Below are 24,935 nucleotides of genomic sequence, written 5' to 3'. Positions count from 1 at the left end.
TCAATGAGAAATTGTACTGCACTCGGATGACATCTGAGTGCAGTCCGATTTCCGCGCACTGACAGAATGAAGAAGATGGAGGAATTTTTTTCCCACCTTCTCATGTGAGAAAATCAGATGACACTCTGATCACACTCTGATCAAACTCAGATCAGAGTGTGATTATCATAATCAGCCCGATTCAGTTGGATGAGAGAATATACACTGGTGTGATCCTAGCCTTATATGAATGAAGGAAATGGATCCTGGCCGCTCACAGTACCTCGTTCCGGCAGAGCATGTACTTTAATGCTGGTGGTAGGATATTACCAGCCATCATGTTTCTGCATTGCTCACAGTTATGGGCAGACCACACGTCATAAACACAGCACAGGGACCGGAACGGAAGTTCAGGGGCTACTTGTCTGCGTTACTTATGCTCACAATGTAATCAATATTACATATACTGGAAATCTTTGCCACTATCCTTTGCATTTCTAATATGAAGTGATTCAATAAGAAGACAACAACTATTGATCCCACTGCAGTGACTCAGCACGCAGTCTAGGAGACAGTTTTATTAATTATTTATTACATGCAATACTAGATGGATCTCTTTAATCAATATTTTAATTTTAATAACTACACAATAAATCAGTGGCAGCTACATGAATATAAATGCTGCATGAGAATGAGACACACTGCTATATTAGTATTTGGTATTTCGAGTCAATTTGTATTAACATTTCTAATTTGAGTCAGCTTATTTCTTTTATCACCCATTAACATCAGAGAATGAATACACAAGACATTTACCTTCCAAATTGTCAAGCCTGGAAGTACACTGCATATTACAGTACTGGCATTGTGGATGAGATATAATCCGCAGCATAAACTAAATTGCGGTTGCAGATTTCAAATCCGCAGCATTTATACTGCAATTGTAAAGGGAATTTTTGCTTTTCCTGAAGAGTTTCCTAAAGCAGTTTTGAAGAGTATTTGAAACATTGTTGAAGAGTTTTTTCCTAGAGCGTTTTTGCAGCTTTCTGATTGGACAGTGCCTTGTTTGGAACGGATTCCATCAGGAGTCACTTCAAGGGTGTGTTTACAGTATTTTTTGCTGAGTTTTTGGAGCAGAAACTCTCCAAAAACAACAGGTTTTGTTTGAAAAGTTGGGTGTGTGAAAATGGCGCATTTACAGATGGATTCCATCTGGAAAAGTGCTAAAAAAATAACATATGCAAGTCAATGTCACAACGAATTGCTATACATACGTTCAGTCTTTTGTAACTTCTTTTAAGTTCTTCAGGTTTCGAAAGCCATGAAGAAGCTAAAATAAGTGCCTCAACCATTCTTAACGTGACTTCTTGTTTGGATGCCACCACTATTTTATATGGAAATTTTTTTTTAAAAAAAGATGCCGGCGGCAAAGAAGATGCTTCAGCAAAAACACCAAGGCTCTGTCTCTGAAGTGCCTTTGGCTTAAAAAACGTATTCTATGATGCCATGTGCACACGGTCTTGGAAAGTTTCTGCTCTGAAAACTCACACTCCAAAGAAGTGACATAGACTTCTTCCCACAAGGCGTTTCTCAAAACATGAAGCGGAAAAGAACGCCCTAAAGACTGAACATGTGACCATTAAAGTGCTTTTACAATAAATGTGAATGTGAAGAGTATCTCAAGCATTTTTTTTAAGTGGACCCTGCACCAAAAAACTCTATGTACACATAACTTTAAGGTATATTCACACTATGTTTTTTTTTCAGCATTTTTGCGTTGGCTCTCTCCGAAAAAAAAAGTGCTCAAAACAATCTTTCCATTTATTTCTATGTAAAAATGACTTTCTTATTCATATGTTCAAGAACTCCACAAGAAGCATAAAACACATATCTTAAAAATTTCGAGACGTTGCTGTTTAAAACTGAGCAGAATTCTGGAAGTGAAGAGCAGACACACAAGGTCACAGTGGAACAGGTGACATTTGTAAATGATACCGGTCGTGGAGCTTTGCTCACTGGTGCATGAAGCCCTTATACTGTATAAAGCAATATTTCTCAACGTCGTAATTTAATTCCTAGAACAGAAACTACAGAGGTTTATGGGAAGGCTGAGGTATGAAAATCTTATGGGAGGGTTTCAAAAAACAACAGGGTGTGGGTTAGGAGATGATTTGGAGTTAGAACTTGTGTGTCTTGAATAACCAAATATTTTCTGTCATGCTTGGCTTCACCTAGATTTGCAGCTTCGACCAGGAATTCAGTATCTCCAAACTTTTACAATTAGATAGAGTCACTTTAATACATATGATTTCCTTCATTTACATTTTTTGATTAATAAGAAGCATACAAGTTCTTCATAGTAGGTAAAACTACTATAGAAAAGGGACTATGATGCAGGAGCCCTTTTATTAGCCATTTTGATCGGAATAGCAGCGATGACTACAGTGGTAGAGAGTAATGTTTGTAATCTCATTTGGAGGCATTTCCTGCTGTTACTTTTGCAGAAGCCACCATCGCAACAAAACACAGATAGTACACCATCGCAACAAAACACAGATAGTACATGTGGCCTCCTTCAGCACACCCCAAAATGAATGCAGACTACACCCCCTAAACAAATGCAGATACATCAATTTAATGAAAACCCATGAACAAAGTCATCAAAAAAGACCTTCTGGAAAAAACACCCCAAATAATATGCACTTCAGACCAACTAAAAAATATATGGACGCCAAACCAGACCTGTCCCCGGGTTTACATGCCCCAGATGTGTTTCTTTCGGTTTACAGACCCAAAACCAGAACCTCTGTTAAATCTCCACTTACACCTTCTCCTTCTATGTCTTCTTCTGTCAACAAGCACCGCCTTAGTCATTTTGTGGGCAGCGCTGATGATGGCAGAGATGTCCGGACCAAAAGCTCTGGGCGGCTCAAGCTTTGTCCAACTAGAAATACTGTTAAGGCTGGGACCTGTAATGCTGCCAAGTTTGTCAGTATGGGTTTGTGTGATGTTCTGCAGAAGTAATTAACTCCCTGCTTTGGCCAATGAGTCATCATGACACCCTACTTAATTCCCAGCATACTGCTGGGAGGTGCCAGTTATAAATTATACTTGCTTTGGATCAGCCAGTTTGTTTCCCGTTTCTGACAGTGGCCCATGTTTAGACAATCCTGACTATTCTCTTCATGTCCCTTATCTTCTGGTGGTCTTCACACTGCTTCCTGAACATCCCCTGTCAGCTCACTCCTCTAGTCAGCAGCTACTCTGTGGACTCAACCCAGGGGCCCCTGGGTAAGCCAGGATCCCTGTATAGTAGTTAAAGCATGAAGGCCAGGGAAATATCTGGTATCTGAGAGGACTAGGTCTGCTTCTACCACACACAGTGCCCTTGTGACACTTTGTTTAGTCATACCACCAGCAGACTTCAGATCAAACCTTTATATACTACACCCATGAATTAAGATACCGCTCCTTATTTCTGCACGTCACTTCTGAATACCACCGCAGACAATGTACTCAAACTTTTAGATGCCAAGATGACGTCTGCAGTCAGGCTCAGGAGTGGGGGGGAAGCACAGAAACAAGAAAAGGTGAGTATGTAGGCGACCTAGATTTACTGGTTCATCAAACAGATCTCCCCTTTTTTAGGGTCTTCAGGAAATTTTGCGTGAGTTGGCAAGTGCAAGCATTTGAACCAAAAAATGGACTGAATCTACAAAGAAGGAAGAGTATAAAGGAAAGATTTCCTTTTTTTCTAGAATTACTACTATATTTGTTTCAAAGGCTGCAATAAAATCTTCCACAAAAACTGCATGTGTAGTTACAGCCTTGGGCCGAGTTCACATCTGCGTCATAGGAGCAGAAAAGCAGAATTAAAGATGTGTTGGATCAGATTAGCAGTGCGGCTTGTCCTCACTGAAATCCTCATTACTTATCTTTGATCTCTGAATTCCATATCATAGGCCTTACTTAGAACAGGATGGTATATAGGTTGGTTATTTGGGGGTACTATCTATATTCACCTGTTGTTTTTCATTAATTCTTTACTATATTACATGGGCAATTGGTTGGATTGTATTACATTTATACATGATATGAATACCGCATTTGCACGTTATTGACTTATTAATTTTTATATTGGCTTTCTATTTTCCATCTACCGTTCATTATATGCCTCCTTTCAGGTTTTCATGGTTTTGGGATATACTCATATAGACAATTGTTTTGCCTACCCAGAATCTGGGGATTTACATTATTGTGGCTATTATGCAATCACCATTACTATGGAGGTCGGTGTTATAATTACTTCGGTTTTTAATTGTTTTTAGCTTTGCATGTATTTGTCTCAAGTAAAACGCCTTTATTTATAGATAGGTGTTCGTATGTGTTTGGTACGCTCTTTTCCCTTGTTTGTTGGGGATCAAATTAGCAATGGACACCAGAGGTTATTCCAAGGCGCCACCAAAGTATCAGTTGGGCTATCAAAAAAAACTGCTGCATGCTGTCCTACTTTTTGTCAGATATGAAGGAATATAAGATGAGATGACGCGCCCCCTGGTCCGTGGAGTACTCGGTGCAGGGCCGGTCGTTGCTAGGGGAGATGTCTCAGTGGCGGTGACCCGGTCCGTGACCCAGGGCGGTCAATCAAAAGGGGTTATTTACAGGGGATTTATGTACACAGTTCGTGACGCCACCTGTGGATTGCGGCTAAAGGGAGTAGCCGCTGCGGAGCAGGTCCTCTTGAGCTGATATTAGTGCAGCAAAGCTGGTGTGGCTCTCCACAGGTAGAGCTTAGCTCCAGGACAGTGTAGATGTTATAGGTTGTGCTGGGCGTTGTAGTGCAGGGGTGATGGCGCAGATATTAATCACAGAGACAGTGGGGTGCAGTCTTCCGAGTTTACTCACAGTTCTTAAGTTCCTCAGGTTACAGGTTCCGGACTACAACCTCCCACGTCGTGCTGAGTTCACCAGGCAGGGGTTCAGCAATCCCTCGGGTAGTTCAAGAGTGCCTGACAGGACCCCTTTCCATGTGCCTTCCTCAGTCGTCTTCCTGCACTGGCTCTCGCCCTCCTGCCCTGCGCCTCGCAATCAGTGTCCCAATCCGGTATCCTCGGGTCTTGTCGGGCGACCTGCAGTCCCCTGGACCCTCTGTGGCCTCCTTCTCAGCGATATAATTGCGGATGTGGCCACTGCACCTTACAAGTACAGCAGCCTCCGGTTCCTAGCTGAGCCTTGTAGTTCTCCACTAGTTTAGGGGTCGGTCCCCTCTGCGGCTCGATCCCTCCACCGCCTGGCAGATTCGGGCGTACGGGTGGCCTCCAGCACTTCCTGTACCCCTGGGATCCCTTCTGTTCCTGGAGCCTTTCTCCTGCTCCCTCTCCTCTCTCAGTCCTGGGCCTCTCGGGCTGGGCCCGCCTCCCGAGCAGAGCTCCTGCAGAGCCTCTGCTCCATTCACTTCTCCTCCTCTGACTGAACACACTCTCTCAAGATGGCTCCTCTTTTTATACAGCTACTGAAGTGCTCCCCTCTGATCTATGTCCTCCACCCACAACCACTACATGGTTCCCCCTCGCTAGGTTCCCCTCCACTCCAGCCAGGGACCAGGGACTGTGCTCTCCCGTAAGAGCAATCTCGCCCTGCCCTACTGAAGTGGAAGTGTTGGATGCAGGTGTTAGGGTCCCGGGCAGCACTCTATCCTTACCTGAGAGTGGGATTCCACACCTCTGGGTGAGATGCAGTACCTCTGTGGCGACTGAACCCTCAGGGGCGCCACGATAACATAATATAATATGACAATTAGAAGATTTGCATATAAAGTGTCCTTTGTACAATCTACAGCAGCGTAACGACCGTGGTCGCAGCCTGCCGATGCCAGCTGAAAGTTCAATTGGATGTGCATCCTTGGACGCACATCCAGTTGAAGTGTATTGCCGAATGGGTCTGTGCGCAGCAATACACGTTGCCGGACAATCAGAGGCCAGCAGCTGACGTCAGTGTGCATGTGATGGGGCGCATGGCAGTGACGTCATATGCTCCCATCACACACCGAAGTCAGCTGCCAGCTTCACAAGAGGATGCATGCAGCGGGGGAGCGAGGGGAAGGTATTTATTTATTTTTTTAAAAAAATCAGTGGCCATTCTAGTACATGGCGCATTCTACTTTATGGTTGACTATGGGGTGCATTATAGTACATGGGTGACTATAGGGTGCATTATACTGTATGGATGACTATGTGGTGCATTATAGTACATGGATGACTATGGAGTGCATTATACTTTATGAATGACTATGAGGTGCATTATACTTTATGGATGACTATTGGATGCATTATACTTTATGGATGACTATGGGGGTTATTATACTTTATGGATGACTATGGAGGTGCATTATACTTCACGGATGACTGTGGTTCATTCTACTTAATGAATGACTATGGGGTGAATTATACTTTATGGATGACTATGAGGTGCATATACTTTATGGATGACTATTGGATGCATTATAATTTCTGGATGACTATGTGGTGCATTGTACTTTATGGATGACTATGTGAGGATGCATTATACCTCATGGATGACTATGGGGTGAATTATACTTTATGGATGACTATAGAATGCATTATACTTTATGGATGACTATGGGGCACATTCTGCTTTATGGATGACTATTGGGGTGCATTATACTTTATGGAGGACTGTGGGGGTGCATTATACTTTATGGATGACTTTGGGGGTGCATTATACTTTATGGATGACTATGGGGTAAATTATAGTACATGGATGATGGGGCACATTAGACTTTATGGATGACTATGGGATACATTATACTTTATGGATGACTACGGGGTGCATTATAGTACATGGATGACTATGGGGCACATTATACTTTATGGATGACTGAGGTGAATTATACTGTATGGATAACTATGGGGTTAATCATACTTTATGGAGGACTATGGGGTGCATTATACTTTATGGAGGACTATGGAGGTGCAGTCTACTTTATGGAGGACTATGGGGATGCATTATACTTTATGGATGACTGTGGTGCATTCTACTTTATGGATGACTATGGGGATGCATTATACTTTATGGATGACTTTGGGGATGCATTATACTTTATGGATGACTATAGGGGTGAATTATAGTTTATGGATGACTATTGGATGCATTATACTTTCTGGATGACTATGTGGTGCATTCTACTTTATGGATGACTATGTGGGGATGCATTATACTTGTCACTGGTATAACAGGTTTGACAGACAGTCGTTATGGATCCAGCTGTAGAAGGTCACTGCACTTGGCTTTGCAGACACCTTCTTGATCTTTGCATCATCCTTCTCTCACTAGGACCCAACAGTGATCTCCACCTTCTGCTGCTAATTTACACATCCTTGCTGGATATTTAAAAATCCTCAGTGTCTCTAGAGAGTGGCCGTTGATAGGAGTATTTTCCTCTGTTCAGGCCTGGAGTTCTAGCAGTCGGCTAGTTTCTTCTTGGAGTTCCTTGGTGGATTGTTGTTGTGGTTTCTCTGGTGTCTTCTCAAAGCTAAGTGTATCCCCTTGTCTGTTTGCCTTGTTTGTCTTCAGTTGCAGTGAGGCTGACTAGTGCTCAACCCTCCCCTCCCTACCTAGGGCCTAGCTCTAGGGTCAGTCAGGGATTAGGTATCCTGCTAGGCGATAGGTGCGGAACCTATTTCGGGTCGATAGAGGAGTCAGGGTATTGTTTGATCTGCTTAAGGGGTCTCCACTCTCCGTAGTTGTTGGGCTTCCCTCCCTTTTTCCATTGTCGTCTACTGGGTCCTTCCCATACCTAGCTTGACAATAATTTATGGATGACTATGAGGGTGAATTATACTTTTTGGATGACTATGGGGCCCATATACCAAGATTGGGGATATATATACCAGAATGGGGACCAGGATAAGGGACATATAGCAGACTGGGTGACATATATATGGGGATGGGGCCAGGATGAGGGACATATATACCAGGATAGAGGATGCATACATAATTTATTCAGGATGGGGGGGGGCTGGTAGAAATCTTGTACCGAGGCCCATCTGACTCTAGTTACACCACTGACAATCTACAGTGAAATTTTCAAAGACCATGTTTGACAGTACAATCTCCATAATGATCAGATTTTTCTGTGATAAATTTGCAACTATGCAGAATGGTCTTCCTGACCAGTGATGACTCTTCTGTGTAGTTTTTTTTTGCAGAAGTCCCCTTTATAAAAACAAGAACACATCTTGTAACATTCCCCTATAAAATATAATGTAGCATTGGACAAAAAAGCCTAGTGCAGGACCTGAAGGATCTAGAGTAGGGGTTGTCGAGCACTGAATTTCTTCTTTTACTTTCTGATTCATAGTGCTTATGAATCCCTGTTTGAATACCCAGAAAACCCTAGTAAACCTGTCTGTGAAACAAGGTCTAAGTACAGACTACAATGCACGGACCGGCCATGGATCTCCTTGTTCAAACTTGACAGCCTCATAGTCATATAAGAAGCTATTAAATTTGGGTTGGGGGACCTGTGGCTAGTCCATAATGAGACTGTGTTTCACGGACGTCTGAAGAAGGCTTTAAAGAGAACCTGTCAAGTGAAAAAATAGATATGGGGTAAATCTGCAGGTTAAAAGCGTTCTGAACCTGCCCGGCACCCGCACTTAGAGCCCCACTGAAGGGAGGAAATTAACTTTATTCCCCCTGGCAGCATTCGGGTTCCAGTCATAGGGGTGGTGCCGGCACGGTTTCAGTCCCCGAAATTGACTGACATCAAGCTCTAATGCTGATCCTGCTGTCAGTCAGCACCAGGGGTACGGCTACAGCAGCTCCTCTCTATACACAGAGCGGTTATTGAACCTGCGCTGGCGCCACCCCCATGACTGGAGGAATAAAGTTAATTTCCTCCTTGCAGCGGGGCTCTAAGTGCCAGAGCCGGGCAGGTTCAGTATGCTATTAACCTATAGATTAACCCCATATCTGCAGATTAATAGTGTTTTTTCACGTGACAGGCTCCCTTTAAACATTCAGCCAGCACTCTGTATACCTGTTTTCTGTAAGAGGTCCACCTCCTTAAAAAGGCCATTTTTAATACAATTTTAGGGGGCTGCCTCACCGTGGTTTCACCATATTCTGTTTGTTATGAAGCTGATACATTAATACCCATAATGGGCGACTGTATGACAAGTCCAGTCACGTTGTAATAAAGGTAGCTAACTAGCCACAACCCTATTATTAGACAAACACTCTCAGAGCAGTTATTAGCTGTACAATAAATATGCAGGGATAAATTAAACATTTTGTACATTTTTTACTCCATTTTTGTTAAAGCACACATTTTATTGAGCCAATGAGACATTAAGGGTATTTTCTGACAGTTTTTCTGGGATTTTAAACCACATAAAAATCCATCCCACATTAACACACCCTCATAACGGGCCCAATAAGTTTCAAATGGTTTCTGTTCCAAGTACTTTTAGTTTGGGTTACATGTACGGCACTGATGCAACTATGGTGCCATTTTAATGGCACATAGCCGACAGCCATCTGATGAGTATGGCCAGCTTTCAATAAGATGCTAAGTCTGCATCACGTGAGTGTTGTATTTTTCTTGCTTCTGTGTTTTTCAGCTGCATTTTGCTGGCTATCTTTATTTAGAATTTCTTCTATAATGAAAATACACTTATGATCAACAACAGGGATGTAATAAAATTGTAACCTATACATCATCATTATAGTGTTAGTCTACTTGCACATGGACTAATATGTCGGCACCCAGAGCCTCCATAAATAATTAATTACTCACATTTATGTAGCATCTAGAGGTTTTCAAACGGGTATTCTGGTTAAAAGAAATTCTCACCCATCCACAGAATAACTACGGCCTCACTATCAGTATTCGGTCAGTATTTTTTCTCAGTATTCGGTCAGTATTTTTTCTCAGGAGCGGGAGCCAAAACCAGGAGTGGGTGATAAATACAGAATTGGTGACTTGTTTCTAATATACGTTTTCTCTGATTGTTCCTCACCTGATTTTGGCTCCCACTACTGAGAAAAAATACTGACCGAATACTGATAGTGCCTGACTGCTATAATCACCACCGATACTAGAAAGGTGCACATTTATCCCCATTAGTATAGATTTGCAGTGCACATGCTCGACCACCGCTCCATTCATTCTCTATTGGACGGCTGTACTCTGGTTTCTCCAGCAGCCCCATAGAGAATGAATGGAGGGGTGGTCGAGCATGTGAGCAGCCACTCCAATAACCAGTATAAGTGCCCTGATCTGGAGGTGATAACTTTTTCCAACAAGAATAAGTCTGTCATACAGGTGTATGATAAATCATCAGATATTCATCTGTAATGTCATCCGTTCCTCTTCGGCACAGTCATCCATGTGTCCGTTTTTTACATTCCTATGACATCAGTATTTATATATCAGTAATTATTAAAATGTACAAGACCAAATACAGTTTCCTATGTTCATAATTTCAATATGTCTGTAAAAATCGGATGGAATATGGATGATTCGTATTTTTTTTTGCCCACCCCTAGACTTAAACAGGCGAGTCTCATCCGAAGTATGGAAGAGCCTAGTGCATGCTGTGACTTTTTTTTCACAAGGACGCTCAATCCGTGAGACAATAACTCTCATCTGAAGAGCCCCATAGAATAACATTGGTCATTGGACAGCACACTGATGTGAAATACGCTGGTCAGAACGGGTCTTAAATGCACAAATCCACAGAAAATCAAATACACGCTTGTTTTGCAAAATGGCACAAAATTAGCACCAAAGTTATATGAAATCTCTCTTGGGGAGGCTGGAGCACAATGCGAAGGAAAATTAGCGACTTTTTAAAAAGTTGCACTTCCCTAATTAACCCAAAACATCCGGAAACTTCAAACTCTGCCCAGAATAGTGAATATAAGGACACGTTCACACATTCAGTATTTGGTCAATATTTTCCATCAGTATTTGTAATCCACAACCAGGAGTGGAACAATCAGAGGAAAAGTATAATAGAAACTCGTCACCACTTCTGTATCTATCACCCACTCCTGGTTTTAGCTTACACATACTGATGTAAAATACTGACCAAATACTGAACGTGGGAACGGGGCCTAAGAAAAAAAAATATCCCCAACACATAAAATAGGCTTTAAAAAAAAGCACCAAAAACAAGGTGAAAATGCAATAATGAATCAGCCTCTGTTAGTGCACAGAATCCTGCCCTGTGTATGGCTGGAATACAGCTAGTGCTATGGGTAAATATCCTGCCTATCAGCAGCAGACAACACCCAAACCTCCTCTGGCTGACCTCATTAGCGCACTGTACACATCCCTCCAGAAGTGACCTTATTGGGCGGAGTTATGACAAGTGACCTTCATGGGAGGAGCTAACAGTACCATGTGACCGTAGCGTCAACTCTTTATTCTTCCGCTTTTGACCTTCCAGGGCGTGGCTAAGGAATTTCAGCTGGTTAGGTAGCCCTGTGACCCCGCCCACTCTAATCCGCCCTCGCCACGGTATTGGCTGCTGCAAAGCCGGGGGGTTGCTCTGTATCTCCTGAGTATGCGAACCGGAAGCGCCTCTTGCGCCAGCTGGTTGTCATTTCTCTGTGTGCTCGGTGCTGACTAGAAGGACGGGGAGGAGCAGCGGAGACGGACAGAGCCTGGCGAAAGGGATTGTAATCCCCCCGTCCGCCGCTCCCCGAGACCGACACCGAGAGGCCGTTCTCCTTCTTCTCCCCTGACACATCCACACTGCTGCTGTCACCGGGGCGGGGGAGCCGAGCCAACCATATGCTGTAATGTCACAGAGACTGGGAGGCGAGCTGCAGCGCTAGGCACGTCGTCTGGAGAGCTGCTGTCACTGAGGAGCTGCTTCATGAGGTAATGGTCGGTGAGCTGGGGGAGCTTCCGACGTCAGCGTACTCTGTCTATTCTGGGCAGGCCCTCACCTACCGCCACTGATCCCAGTGCTGCCCTTCATGGAGTGAACCCAGCCCAGTTCCACTAAACCAAAGAGTCAATCGGTAGCTTGCCCCCCTCATCACTCATCCCCTCCTGAGGTAAATGTCTGGCGAGGATTGCCACCATTAGAGAACCCTCTGTGGAGATTTGGCCTGAAGAAGAATAAGCAAGACCCCGCTATATTTGCCCCAACAACTAGGAATAAATGGGGGATTACGGCTTTGGAGTGCTGGTGCAAAATAACACTGGGAATAAATCTGCTTTTCCAGTCAGGTTTCACCCACATCTTCAGCCTCCTCACCACCATCAGAACGCCAGCCCGAGCCCCGCTGCCTTCATCAATAACACCCCTGCCAACGGCAGCAGTGCCGGCTCGGCCTGGCTCTTCCCTGCCCCGGCCGCCCATAACATTCAGGATGAGATCCTGGGCTCCGACAAATCCAAGTCCCAACAGGAGCAGCAAGAGTCCTTAGAGAAACAGCAGCTGTCCCCGAGCCAAAGCCAAGAGGCCGGGATCCTACCTGACCCCGAGAAGGTGAAATCAGAGGAAAATCAAGGAGACGGCTCTCCAGAGAGTGGCAAGGAGAAAATAAGGATCGAGTCGCCTGTGTTGGCAGGGTTTGATTACCAAGAGGCGTCCGGTTTGGGGTCTTCTAACCAGACCTTGACCTCCTCCGCGTCCCCCCTCACAGGCTTCAGCAATTGGTCGGCTGCGATCGCCCCTTCTTCTAACACTATCATTAATGAGGATGCCAGTTTCTTTCACCAGGGAGGGGTCACTGCTGCTTCGGCTAATAATGGTGCTTTGCTGTTTCAAAATTTCCCTCACCACGTGAGCCCTGGCTTCGGAGGTAGCTTTTCCCCACAGATTGGACCCATGTCCCAACATCACCCCCACCACCCACACTTTCAGCACCACCATAACCAACATCAACAGCAAAGGAGGTCTCCTGCCAGTCCGCACCCACCGCCGTTCCCCCACCGAAATGCTGCTTTTAACCAACTCCCTCATTTGGCCAATAATCTTAATAAACCTCCCTCTCCTTGGAGCAGCTACCAAAGCCCTTCACCCACACCATCATCTTCATGGAGCCCTGGGGGCAGTGGATATGGAGGATGGGGTGGGTCCCAAGGTAGGGACCACCGTAGAGGACTCAATGGAGGAATAACACCCTTGAATTCCATCTCGCCCTTAAAGAAGAATTTTGGGAATAACCACATCCAGTTACAGAAGTACGCCAGGCCCAGTTCTGCCTTTGCACAAAAATCTTGGATGGAAGACAGCCTGAACAGAGCCGACAACATATTTCCTTTTGCGGTGAGGATATTTGTGTGTTGTGTGTGTGAAAATGTCTGGACCTTTGTGTTTAAAGACGACCTGTCATCGGGTCAAAGGTGGCCAGTTTTGCCCTTATTTTATGCCCGCTGCGCTCCTGATTATTTACCTTTTTAAAAATCTGCCATATGGTTTCATGAATATGGGCCTATTAATTTAGTGCGCTCAGTATGGTAGGAATTATGGTTTTTACAAGGAGACGTGGCTTACAGGCTACCTAAAGACACGCCCCCTCTTAGAGACCAGTAAATATATAGGCCCATGTCTCTGCTTCTGTATGGCGGTGTTAAATGGGGGCAGCAGGAATAAAATTAGAGCAGAAACTCCCTATTTTCTGTTTAATGATGCGTCATGCTATTTGCAACCCTGCGAAAATGGCACCAGTTATGTCCAGCCACGAGGTCACATCTCAAAATGATGCCACCATCTACACTAGTGCTGATGCTATTAATACATGATCCTAAGTGTCCATGGATTTAATCCCGGAAGACCCAGTTACATTGTAGATTACCACAAGGAGGAGGATGCCGTGCACCACTGTGGACTGTGCTTTCCCTCACCGATCATTGGTGCTGGTTCTGACCGTACAGGTCAGTCCGGCTTCTCGCATTTCCATTTAGGTGCCTGTGCCAATATCAATAGTTGCGTCATGGTTGACCTTGAAATATTGCAGCAGAGCTCCAGTCCTTGTCCATGGCTCAGCATTTGGTGATGTGATATCTGCAATGTACAGAGCCCATCAGCTGCTGGCACTGGACCATGGCCTCAATCCCTTTAAAAATAGACAAGGAATCTTTATTGTTTCCATAACAAAGGTTGCGGCTGCAGATTTTCAGGTCAGCTGATGATACATCTCCCCTCAGTGTGATACAGGCTAATGGTGACTATTTATAGCCCTGGTATGTAAGAATGTGCTAAGCGCTGCTGACTGCATTCCTGCACTTTGATGCCATACATGCAGCGTGGAGGTTAGATATCTTCTACACATCAGATACAGATCCATGCCAAAGCCAGCTTTACTGCATCCATATGCTTGCCCTCGCACCTACCCATGTATTGTTTACTGCAGGTACTGTTCTTACAGAGGCTGAGATGTAAAAACCTATAGTACAGCAAAGATGAAGGGATACAATCACTGAGTTTATTAATATGTGACCCCCCCCCCCCCCCCTTTCCTCCCTAGCCAGTGTGTAGAGTGGTTCTATGCAGTGATATTCACAAGCCAACCCTGCCCCAATGCCTGCAGTGAATTTCTAGTCTCGGCAGTCAATGGGTTACTACGACTGCTAGATTACTAGGTTGGCTTTGGCATGGTGGCTTGCAGCGTGCCATCTTATGTAGGTGCATAAAGAAGGCATGTCATGTTCCGCACAGTTTACAATATAACCCAATTCATGAATCCCCTTATTACATAACCCCACCAGTGTCTGTCCAATGTGCATAATTAATTGTCGTCACTTTGATATTGATTCTTCGGCCATATTTTTTTTTTTTCTAGCAGGGAAAGATTGAGGAAGAATTACTACAGCCAATAAGCCAAAATACTGGCACAATTGCCACATTTAGACCTTTTTTTTTGCAGGGTAACATGATAAATTTGGTGCATCTTGTGGCTGTGAGCTTTCTACATTATCTATAGTTACATATTGCTTACTTTACGGATGCAGCTGAATTGCTCAACTAGCATACCGGTATTTATTCTTATTTAAAAGCATTTTGTGGGATATTTTTACATTTCATTGCCTATTAATAAGCAAATGACATAATAAAATAATCTAAACTCACATTTCATATCTGCTGCTTTGATGGTCCCTGCCAGCCCTTCAGCTGGTCATGTGCTGTATATTATTCATGGGACCACTGAGGCCAATGATTGGCTGCAGTGGTCAAGTGAACTATGTTTGATTAGAGTTGAGCATACAGATTGGTAGGATTCTGGTGCAGCTTCCATGTTGGTAGTTTATTGCTGGTGGGCTGTAGCGTTTTGAACCTCCTATACCCCGTGGCATCCCGGGCACCCCTTCTTATTAGTTGGTCCCTGAGATGCCATGCGTGCGTCGAGCTGTAATGTTATGACATCGCCATGCCTACTAATCAGAAGAAGCGCTGAGGATCACAGCAGGTAGGAGGAGATTGCATTTCTCTGGGCCATGGACTACCAACATTGCCGCTGGACCAGGATCCTGCTAATCCTTTTGCTATACATATGATGTCATTGCTTCATGATTGGCGAGGCCATTTGGAACGGTGATTCTCAGTGGGGGATTTGCAAGGTGAGATATTTATTATCCTATTTTCTGGTAATAGGCAAATTTCATAAAATGCTGGAACACCCTTTTAAGACATACCCTACTTGCTCACCCTTTGCCTTAGCACCATTTTTTCCAATGCAGTATATAATGAAGCCTCCTCACTGCAGCCTTTGCTCATGTCCTATGGTGATAGTTACTTTGTTACAATCTATTAGTAATACAGTCCTGTAACAGTAGTTTACACTGTTACTACATTGCTACCATAGGAATAGCTATAAATGTTCAGATTAGTGGAGAACCCGGTCGCTGCTGGCACGCTGTCCTTTAGAGGTTGAGTGTCGTTGCGTTGTATTTTTATTTTCTCCTCCTCACTAGTGAATAAATGTGGTGGTTTCCATCATATCGCAGGTGTCTCATGCCTTAAGAGGATCTCTACTGAAATGAATTTCTGGTTAATGCAGCAAGGACGGTTAAGGCCCGAGTAATCTTGAGACGACTGCTTAGGGATGTGCTGCATTGAAAAGGAAGTGTATCCATAGTAACCACACCGAGCTGTTCCTTGAGCCGGCTAAATGGGATATAGCTTGGACGTGGTTCCTTCTGAATATATGTAGGTTTAATATTGGGAAAAAGAAGATGTCCATCACTGAGCTCACTAGTAATGCAGTGCAGGGAATATCAGATTTTTCCACATTCATGGCTTGTGACACTTGCTTTGCTCTCAGGCCTGAAAAACAGAACCACATTCAGGAGCTGCATAATAGGGAGGTATAATTATAAAATACAGCTGTGGTTTCCAGAGGGCACAATGCCACCTGTGTACTAGTCATTGTTGTCTCTATAGACTAGTCTACGCTTTAAAAAAAATTCTGCAAATGACTACAAGAATTCTCAGTTTTGTTTCCATCAGTATCCTTGGATAATTCCAGATTTACATATTGAGAAAAATTAGTTGCGTATAAGCGTGGCGACTTAAAAATGATCAGAATAAGCGAGAACCAAGAGTCCATGAAGCTATAATAAAATTTTATTGTAGATATCATTAAAAGATTCTAGTAGAAGTAGCTGGTAAACTGCTATAGCAAAAAACGGATTACAATATGGTTGAAAAGATGCATAGCACAAAAGACAAAGAACTGACCCTGTATATTACCTACTGATTTGCATGAAAATGTTTTTAATTATATTTACAGTAGCATTTATTTCATTATATCTTTGACTCTTGGTTCTGTCTTCTTCTTGTTGAACTTGATTGCTGCAGCATGGGGACTAGCTGCTAGGTGAATCGGGAGCTATGCGACGGTATATGATTTGTAGCAACCCTCCAGGCAAAAACAAGGTGAGGGGAACTGGCCACATTGTGTGCCCTTACCACAATGCCTGAGATGATCTGTACTCTATTTTCAAAGTTACCGCATCTGTGACCAGATACATAGCACAGGCAAGCAATTATATTATATATGAATAATAGCAGAACACAGTGGTTATTAGACATCATAGCTGGGTCATAAAGGGGGAGACTTGTACATCATTATACATAGCGCAGGGGGGTATTACATTATACATAGTTGGGGGGTAGAAGTATTATACATCATTATACCTTGGTCATGGGTTGAGGATATTATACTTTATTATACCTGGGTCATTGGGGGAGGATATTACATTATACATTTATACCTGGGTCATTGGGGGGAATATTATATTATACATCATTTATACCTGGGTCATTGGGGGCGGGGAGAGGGTATTTTTACATTATAAAGGGAGTGGGTTCACTCATAATTTTGCCTAAGAACAAGGCCATGTAGAAAGAATGACATCTAAACATCCTCCAAGTGCAACTTCTCCCAATGATTCAGGGGTAATTTGGTGATGAACAATGCTTTTTCTGGCATTATGAAGCACCATGTCACAAGGCAAAAGGGATAAGTGGCTCGGTGAACAAAACATTGAAATTTCAGGTCCATGGCCAAGAAATTCCGTGGATCTCCATCCCATTGAGAACCTGTGGTCACACCTTAAAAATGGATTGACAAACAAAACACTGAAATTGTTAAAAACTCCAAGAATGGTATGACTTCAGTCATGATTAGAGACAACACTGAATATTGACTCTGCATAAACTTGATGTATTTGTCAGTAAAAGTTTTGAAATGTTTATAACTGTTCTTCAGTAACCATAGAAACATCTGACTAAATGATCTGAAAACACTGAAGCAGAAAACTTTGGGGAAAACCAAAACTTTTGGCTATGACTGTACAGCATTATACCTGGGTCATGGGGGAGTACTATAGTTTTTAATGTTGAAGGTAGACTAGTACAAATCATTTTATGTGATGATGAAGAAAACTTCTTCCTTGTACACGTAGAGCATGCCCCCTTGTTGTCATTGCAGGCCTAGGTGTTAAAAATTCATTAGAAAGATCTCTATACTGTCCCCTCATATTTGTACATTGTAATAAGATGACCCTTATTCTTCACTTTTACAAATTGAATAGCCTGAAGTCAGCCTGTCTAAGTATTTCCGCTCTCCCATTCCCTTAAAAACCTCTGTCGCTCTTCTCCGCACCCGCTCTAGTTCAGCTATGTCCTTCCTATACACTGGAGACCAAAATTGTACACCGTAATCTGTGTGGCTGCACTAGTGACTTTTGTAGAGGCAAAACTATGTTCTTGTCATGAGCATCTATACATTTCATGGGTTTGTTTGGCTTGGCAGCAGCTGCCCATCACTGAGACAGTTGTTAGCCCAATTACCAATGTTTTTTCCCCTAGTCCCATTGCTCCCATTTTATGTACCAACCTTTTTTTGTGGCACCGTATTAAATACACTGATCAAAAAAAAATAAAGGGAACAATCAAATAATACATCCTAGATCTGAATGAATAAAATATTCTCATTGAATACTTTGTTCTGTACAAAGTTGAATGTAATGACAACAAAATCACACAAAAATCATCAATGGAAATCAAATTTATTAACCAATGGAGGCTTGGATTTGGAGTCACCCCCAAAATTAAAGTGGAAAAACACACTACAAGCTGATCCAACTTTGATGTAATGTCCTTAAAACAAGTGAAAATGAGGCTCAGTATTGTGTGTGTGGCCTCCAAGTGCCTGTATGACCTCCCTACAACGCCTGGGCATGCTCCTGATGAGGCTGCAGATGGTCTCATGTGGGATCTCCCCCCAGACCTGGACTAAAGCATCCGCCAACTCCTGCACAGTCTGTGGTGCTCGTTGGTGGATGGAGCGAGACATGATGTCCCAGATGTGCTCAATCGGATTCAGGTCTGGGGAACGGGCGGGCTAGTCCATAGCTTCAATGCCTTCATCTTGCAGGAACTGCTGACACACTCCAGCCACATGAGGTCTGGCATTGTCCTGCATTAGGAGGAACCCAGGGCCAACCTCACCAGCATATGGTCTCACAAGGGGTCTGAGGATCTCATCTCGGTACCTAATGGCAGTCAGGCTACCTCTGGCGAGCACATGGAGGAATGTGCGGCCCTTCAAAGAAATGCCACCCCACACCATTACTGACCCACTGCCAAACCGGTCATCCTGAAGGATGTTGCAGGCAGCTGATCACTCTCCACAGCGTCTCCAGACTCTGTCACGGGTGCTCAGTGTGAACCTGCTTTCATCTGTGAAGAGCACATGGCGCCAGTGGCGACTTTGCCGATCCTGGTGTTCTGTGGCAAATGCCAAGCGTCCTGCACGGTGTTGGGCTGTGAGCACAACCCCCATCTGTGGACGTCGGGCCCTCATACCACCCTCATGGAGTCGGTTTCTAACCGTTTGTGCAGACACATGCACATTTGTGGCCTGCTGGAGGTCATTTTGCAGGGCTCTGGCAGTGCTCCTCCTGTTCCTCCTTGCACAAATGCGGAGGTAGCGATCCTGCTGCTGGGTTGTTGCCCTCCTACGGCCCCCTCCACGTCTCCTGGTGTACTGGCCTGTCTCCTGGTAGCGCCTCTAGCCTCTGGACTTTACGCTGACAAACACAGCAAACCTTCTTGCCACAGCTCGCATTGATGTGCCATCCTGGATGAGCTGCACTACCTGAGCAACTTCTGTGGGTTGTAGTGTCTGTCTCATGTGACCACAAGTGTGAAAGCACAACCAACATTCAAAAGTGACCAAAACATCAGCCAGAAAGCATTGGTACTGAGATGTGGTCTGTGGTCGCCACCTGCAGAACCACTCCTTTATTGAGGGTGTCTTGAAAATTGCCAATAATTTCCATCTATTGTCTATTCCATTTGCATAACAGCATGTGAAATTGATTGTCAATCAGTGTTGCTTCCTAAGTGGACAGTTTGATTTCACGGAAGTCTGATTTAATTGGAGTTATATTCTGTTGTTTAAGTGTTCCCTTTATTTTTTGAGCAGTGTATCTTTGAAAAGTCCAGATAGTGGACATCCCTGACTTTACCCTGGTACTTTGTGGATATTACTATCTGATAGAAGCTGATCAGATTAGTATGACAGGGGTGATCTCTCAAATTAATGTTGTTGTTGTTGTTTCATGAGGTTATTATTGAGAATACTCCAGGATAGCATCTTAGAAAACCCTCAAAGATTAGAGGCTAACCTTACCTGCCTATCATTTCCAGCCTCAGGTTTTGTTCCCTATTTGAATATTGGCACCACATTTGCTTTGTGTACTTTTATTTCCCAGTTTGTCACTAAGATCATCTCTTAGCCGATGGAAATTTACCTTCCTGAAGTTTGGTGTCCTTGTAGACCCTCTACTATACATATTATTAAAGGTTACATGAAAACGTATTATTTTGTGATCATTATTAACCAAGTGATTCCCCCCACCCTCCAAACAGTACATTTTATATTCTGTCTCATCTCTTGGTTATAATTAGTTAGCAGTGCCACCTTCTTGTTGGGTTCTGCACCCGTTTATTGCCAAAAATCTGTTTCTTTTGCTGGATGGACCTGAATGTTTCTGTTCCCCAGTTTATATCGGGGTAGTTGATCTCCCCCATAATAATGACTTCTCCCTGATTCGCTGCATTATCTATTTACTTTGAGAATATTTTCTGCTGCTACCTTTATACTTGGAGACTTATAACAAACCCCTATCAGTATTTTATTATTCTCTCTCCCTCCCCTTATCTCCACCCACCTTTTCATTGGCCTCACATGTATTATCTTGCAGGTTGGGCTTTAGGGACAACTTTACATATAAGCAAACCCCTCTCCCTAGCTCATTTGTACGGTCATTGACGAACAAACTACCACCCAGTCATAGCTCTTGTCTAGCCATGTCTGTTAATTTCAATGTTATTCCAACCATATCATAGTTTTCTTTCAACAATATTAATTCTAATTAATCCATCTTGCTGGTGACTGATGCTTCCGTTATTAGTGTACATTCACGTTCTGTATCTCTATTCCTCTTCTTTGTAATAACTAATCAACCCCCCCCCCACTTTCAGCCTCCTCCAAATCTATAGGGCATGTGCAGTGAAGCAAGGTGTACTTGGGGGTAGTATAGGGATTCATAAACTGATTTTTTTTTTTTTACTCTCTACTTTCCTTGGACGAGGAGTCATTAGGAGAGGGCAGAGATGGCGGGCGCTGCGGACTGTCAGTGTGTGTGTTTTTTTTTTTTTTTTTTTTTTTTTAAATAAAGCACTGCGATTTTTGTTTTGAAGCCTTATTATAAGACACAGTAATGTTTCATACATAATGATCTGTTAACATTACAACTTTGAGTTACAGTAAAATAAAAACCCTTGCTTGGTTAAAATGATTCTAAAATAATGCTGCAAAATGTGATGTGGCAGGTGTTTTTTTTTTTTTCCCAATCCAACCTTATCACCAGTTCCAACTAAAAAAACATCAAATCTTTAAGCTTTTCCAGTTTCTATGTTGGAGATTCACATTGAAAGGACTCTGTGGTGGAAAATAGTTGCCTCTTTGAGCCTGTGGTTGGTAATGCAGGTCAGCTACTTTCACTTGAATGCTGTGCTAGAAGTAAATAAAGCCCAAACCCTATATTATCATTTCTGACAGCACTCGGGATGCTATGCTGAATAACCACAGCAGTACTGGTATCTGGTGCACAAGTAGGGTCCAAACCCATATATATATATATTATATTATATAATATAATATGTATTTTGATCCCTTGCTGTTTTTGTAAGATTGCCCACTGCCAAAGACTTAAACAGTCTATAGTTTAAGGGTAGGTTAATTTTAATATTGAGAGAGAGAATATCCCAAAAAAATCAAGAAAATCACATTGTATAAATTAGATACATTTATTTGCATTTTGCAGTGAGAAATAAGTATTTGATCCCTCTGGCAAACAACATTTAATACTTGGTGGCAAAACCCTTGTTGGCAGTCAGATTTTTTTTTTTTGTAGTTGATGATGAGGTTTGCGCTCATGTCAGGAGGAGTTTTGGTCCACTCCTCTTTGCAGATCATCTCTAAATCATTAATGTTTTGAGGCTGTCGCTTGGCAACTCGGAGCTTCAACTCCCTCCATAAGTTTTCTATAGGATTAAGGTCTGTAGACTGGCTAGGCCACTCCATGACCTTACTGTGCTTCTTTTTGAGCCAATCCTTTGTTGCCTTGGCTGTATGTTTTGGGTCATTGTCTTGCTGGAAGACCCAACCACGACCCATCTTCAATGCTCTTACTGAGGGAGGGAGGTTGTTGGCCAAAATCTCGCGATACAATGACCCCCCATCCATCTTCCCTTCAGTACGGTGCAGTCGTCATGTCCCCTTTGCAGAAAAGCACCCCCAAAATGTTTCCCCCACCATGCTTCACGGTTGGGATGATGTTCTTAGGGTTGTACTCATCCTTCTTCTTCCTCCAAACACAGCGAGCTAATGCCAAAGAGCTAAATATATATATTTAAATTTCCAAGAGAAGCATTGCATGGCGAAAAAGCTTCCTTATCTTGGCATGCCAGAGCTGGTATGTCACTCTACACAAGGAGAAACCCGTTAGACCTCAGTCCAGCGCCTCTCACGTAGCCAAATCAGTTCTCATACTTTGCACTGACGAGGGCCAATAGCCTGAAACACCATGTCTGGAAACTGAGATTCTGATTTGACTTTTATCCTAAGTCATATTGCAAGACTCGTTAAAGAGTCGTTTGTGACTTGTAGGATCGCTGCTTCCAATAGGTGGTGCTATTGAGTTCAAGTCCTCTTCCTCTATGAAGAGGCAGTTTGCATATGTATACGTGGCAGAAACTTGACACTACAAACAGTAATAAAGATCAATATTTTAATGAGCGACCCACAAATGTAGAAACTTTTCGGTCTATTTTAGACCTACATCAGTGTTCGAATTGCTAGTGTATCCACAGAATGGAGCATGCAGTAGAAGCGCTGTGAACGCGGCATCAACCGCTGGTTACCGGTAAGCTTGACGCCTTTATTACTGTTTGGAGTGCCAAGTTTCTGCCATATAAACACTTGGGAAGCTGACCTAAAGATTGCATCTTCTAAAACAACAATTTGTTTTTTACCAGTCTGGAGACACTGGGCAGTCATTAAAGTGGGACGCGGATCACCTATGAGAAGCACTCTGTTTCTGGGTGGTGGCTTGGTTGGAAATGCTTTGAAGTGATCTAAATATCTGTTAATAGCCTAGAACAGCATCAAATCATCCGATGAAGCATGTAATTTTTTTTCTCTTCAGTTTCTGTATTATTCTCATGGTAGAAAACTCTACATCCGTATTAAATAAACTCATTAAAGTTTATATAGAATTATATAGAATTTTTTTTTTCTTTTTCTATTTCACTTTTTTTTTTTTTTTAAAGAAATCCTGAAATCTTGCAGTTTTCTCTCTGGCCAATAAGCCTAATAATAAAATTTTGAGCATGCCTGTTCTATAGGGGGAAGAGAGGGACTAGATGCTGACATACACTTCAAACAATGACTTCAATACCAGCAGAGCATAGAATTCAGCGTGTCCTGAATTGTTTCCAGTAATGTTTTGTTATTGGGGGACAGCCTGCAGGCATCAAACACAGTACACAAGTTTATTGGTGGTGACTCACGTTGTCAATCATCAGATTTTTTAGCAATAGGGCTAGTGCAATCAACCAATTTTTCTTGAACAGGTGCGGTCCGTGGTTTTCACGTTTTTCATGATAATTCTGTGGGGCCCTGCACATGTGCGGCCGAGTGGTCTGCAGGAAAAAATCGGAGACCAGTCCGATTTTGATCTGAGTGTCCGATGAAAATCTGCACTGCAAGTCTGTGGGTATCTGTGTAAAAAATCTGGAGAAGCTCTCCTTTTTTTTATTTATTTTTTTTTATTTTTTTTTTATTTAACTTCTCCACATCTGAGAATAAACTGATTGGAATAAGCAGACTGGTTTTCTCAGATGTGAGACATCGGTCATGCAAACCTACCCTTAATTTAATAGATCCGCTTTAAGCTGTCCATACAAAACTTTTCTAATTTACCTCTTCCAGTCTGCATTGTGCTGTTTATTATTGACAAATACTTAGTTACACAGGTGGAATAAAGACCTAGGTCCATAAAGTCCAACCTTTCACCACCAACTAGAAGTAAAATAATTTACTAAAACGGACATGACACGAGAACTGCCAAGTTCTCTCCAAGACCAGAAAAATGACTTATTGCATTTTGTACGGGAGCGTATTGTGGGCATGCTCTTTGATATACAGTGGCATGTAAAAGTTTGGGCAGCCTCGGTCAGAATTGCTGTTATTGTGAACAGTTAAGCAAGTTGAAGATGAAATGATCTCTACAATGCCTAAAGTTAAAGATGACACATTTCCTTTGTTTTAGGCCAAAAAATATATATTGCCATCTTTTACATTTAAAAAAATTACAAAAAGGAAAATTAGCCAACGCAAAAGTTTGGGCACCCTGCATGGTTACTACCTAGTAGCACCCTCTTGACAGTATCGCAGCTTGTAAACGCTTTTTGTAGCCAGACAATAGTCTTTCAATTCTTGTTTGAGGGATTTTCATCCATTCTTCCTTGTAAAATTCTTCCAGTTCTGTGAGAGAGCCACAGATTTTCAATAGATGTTCAGATCAGGGGACTGTGAGGGCCATTGTAAAACCTTCAGCTTGCCCCTTTTGAGGTAGTCTATAGATGAAAATAAGTATATACAAACCAAGTACAGGTGCTCGGTGAATCATGGTGGGACCAAACATTTAAGTGCACCTTCCCACCTGCTTGTTTTCACTCTTATCTCCGCCCTTATCTGGTTCTATAAAGCCAGATCTGTCAATCAAAGAATAGAAAGGGCTGGAGGAAAAATCATGGTGCACAGAGTGGCAGTACTTGATTTGCAGAGTCATCAAGGGCTCGTTTACACCACCATATTTTTGGTCAGTGCTG

General features: G+C 42.9%; 1 protein-coding gene across 4 annotated transcripts in view; it reads left to right on the top strand.

Annotated features, from left to right (window-relative positions):
- The window catches only part of CPEB4 (cytoplasmic polyadenylation element binding protein 4), a 217,349-nt gene that overhangs the window by 124,398 nt on the left and 68,016 nt on the right, over positions 1-24,935 (top strand). The window contains exon 1 of one of the 4 annotated variants that reach the window (XM_073651299.1): positions 11,554-13,292. The exons of 2 other annotated variants lie outside the window; for them this stretch is intronic. In XM_073651299.1, the coding sequence (XP_073507400.1) occupies positions 12,180-13,292 (1,113 nt within the window). In that variant the 5' untranslated portion in view covers positions 11,554-12,179. Of the gene's footprint in view, positions 1-11,553; positions 13,293-24,935 lie in introns of those variants that run through there. One more of the 4 variants, XM_073651300.1, reaches the window with a different exon arrangement.

The sequence above is a fragment of the Phyllobates terribilis genome, unplaced genomic scaffold (assembly GCF_046119375.1).
Source record: "Phyllobates terribilis strain yellow unplaced genomic scaffold, ASM4611937v1 Scaffold_11__3_contigs__length_659146591, whole genome shotgun sequence".
NCBI classification, from domain to species: Eukaryota; Metazoa; Chordata; class Amphibia; order Anura; family Dendrobatidae; genus Phyllobates; species Phyllobates terribilis.
This window is presented reverse-complemented; position numbering and strand designations above follow the sequence as displayed.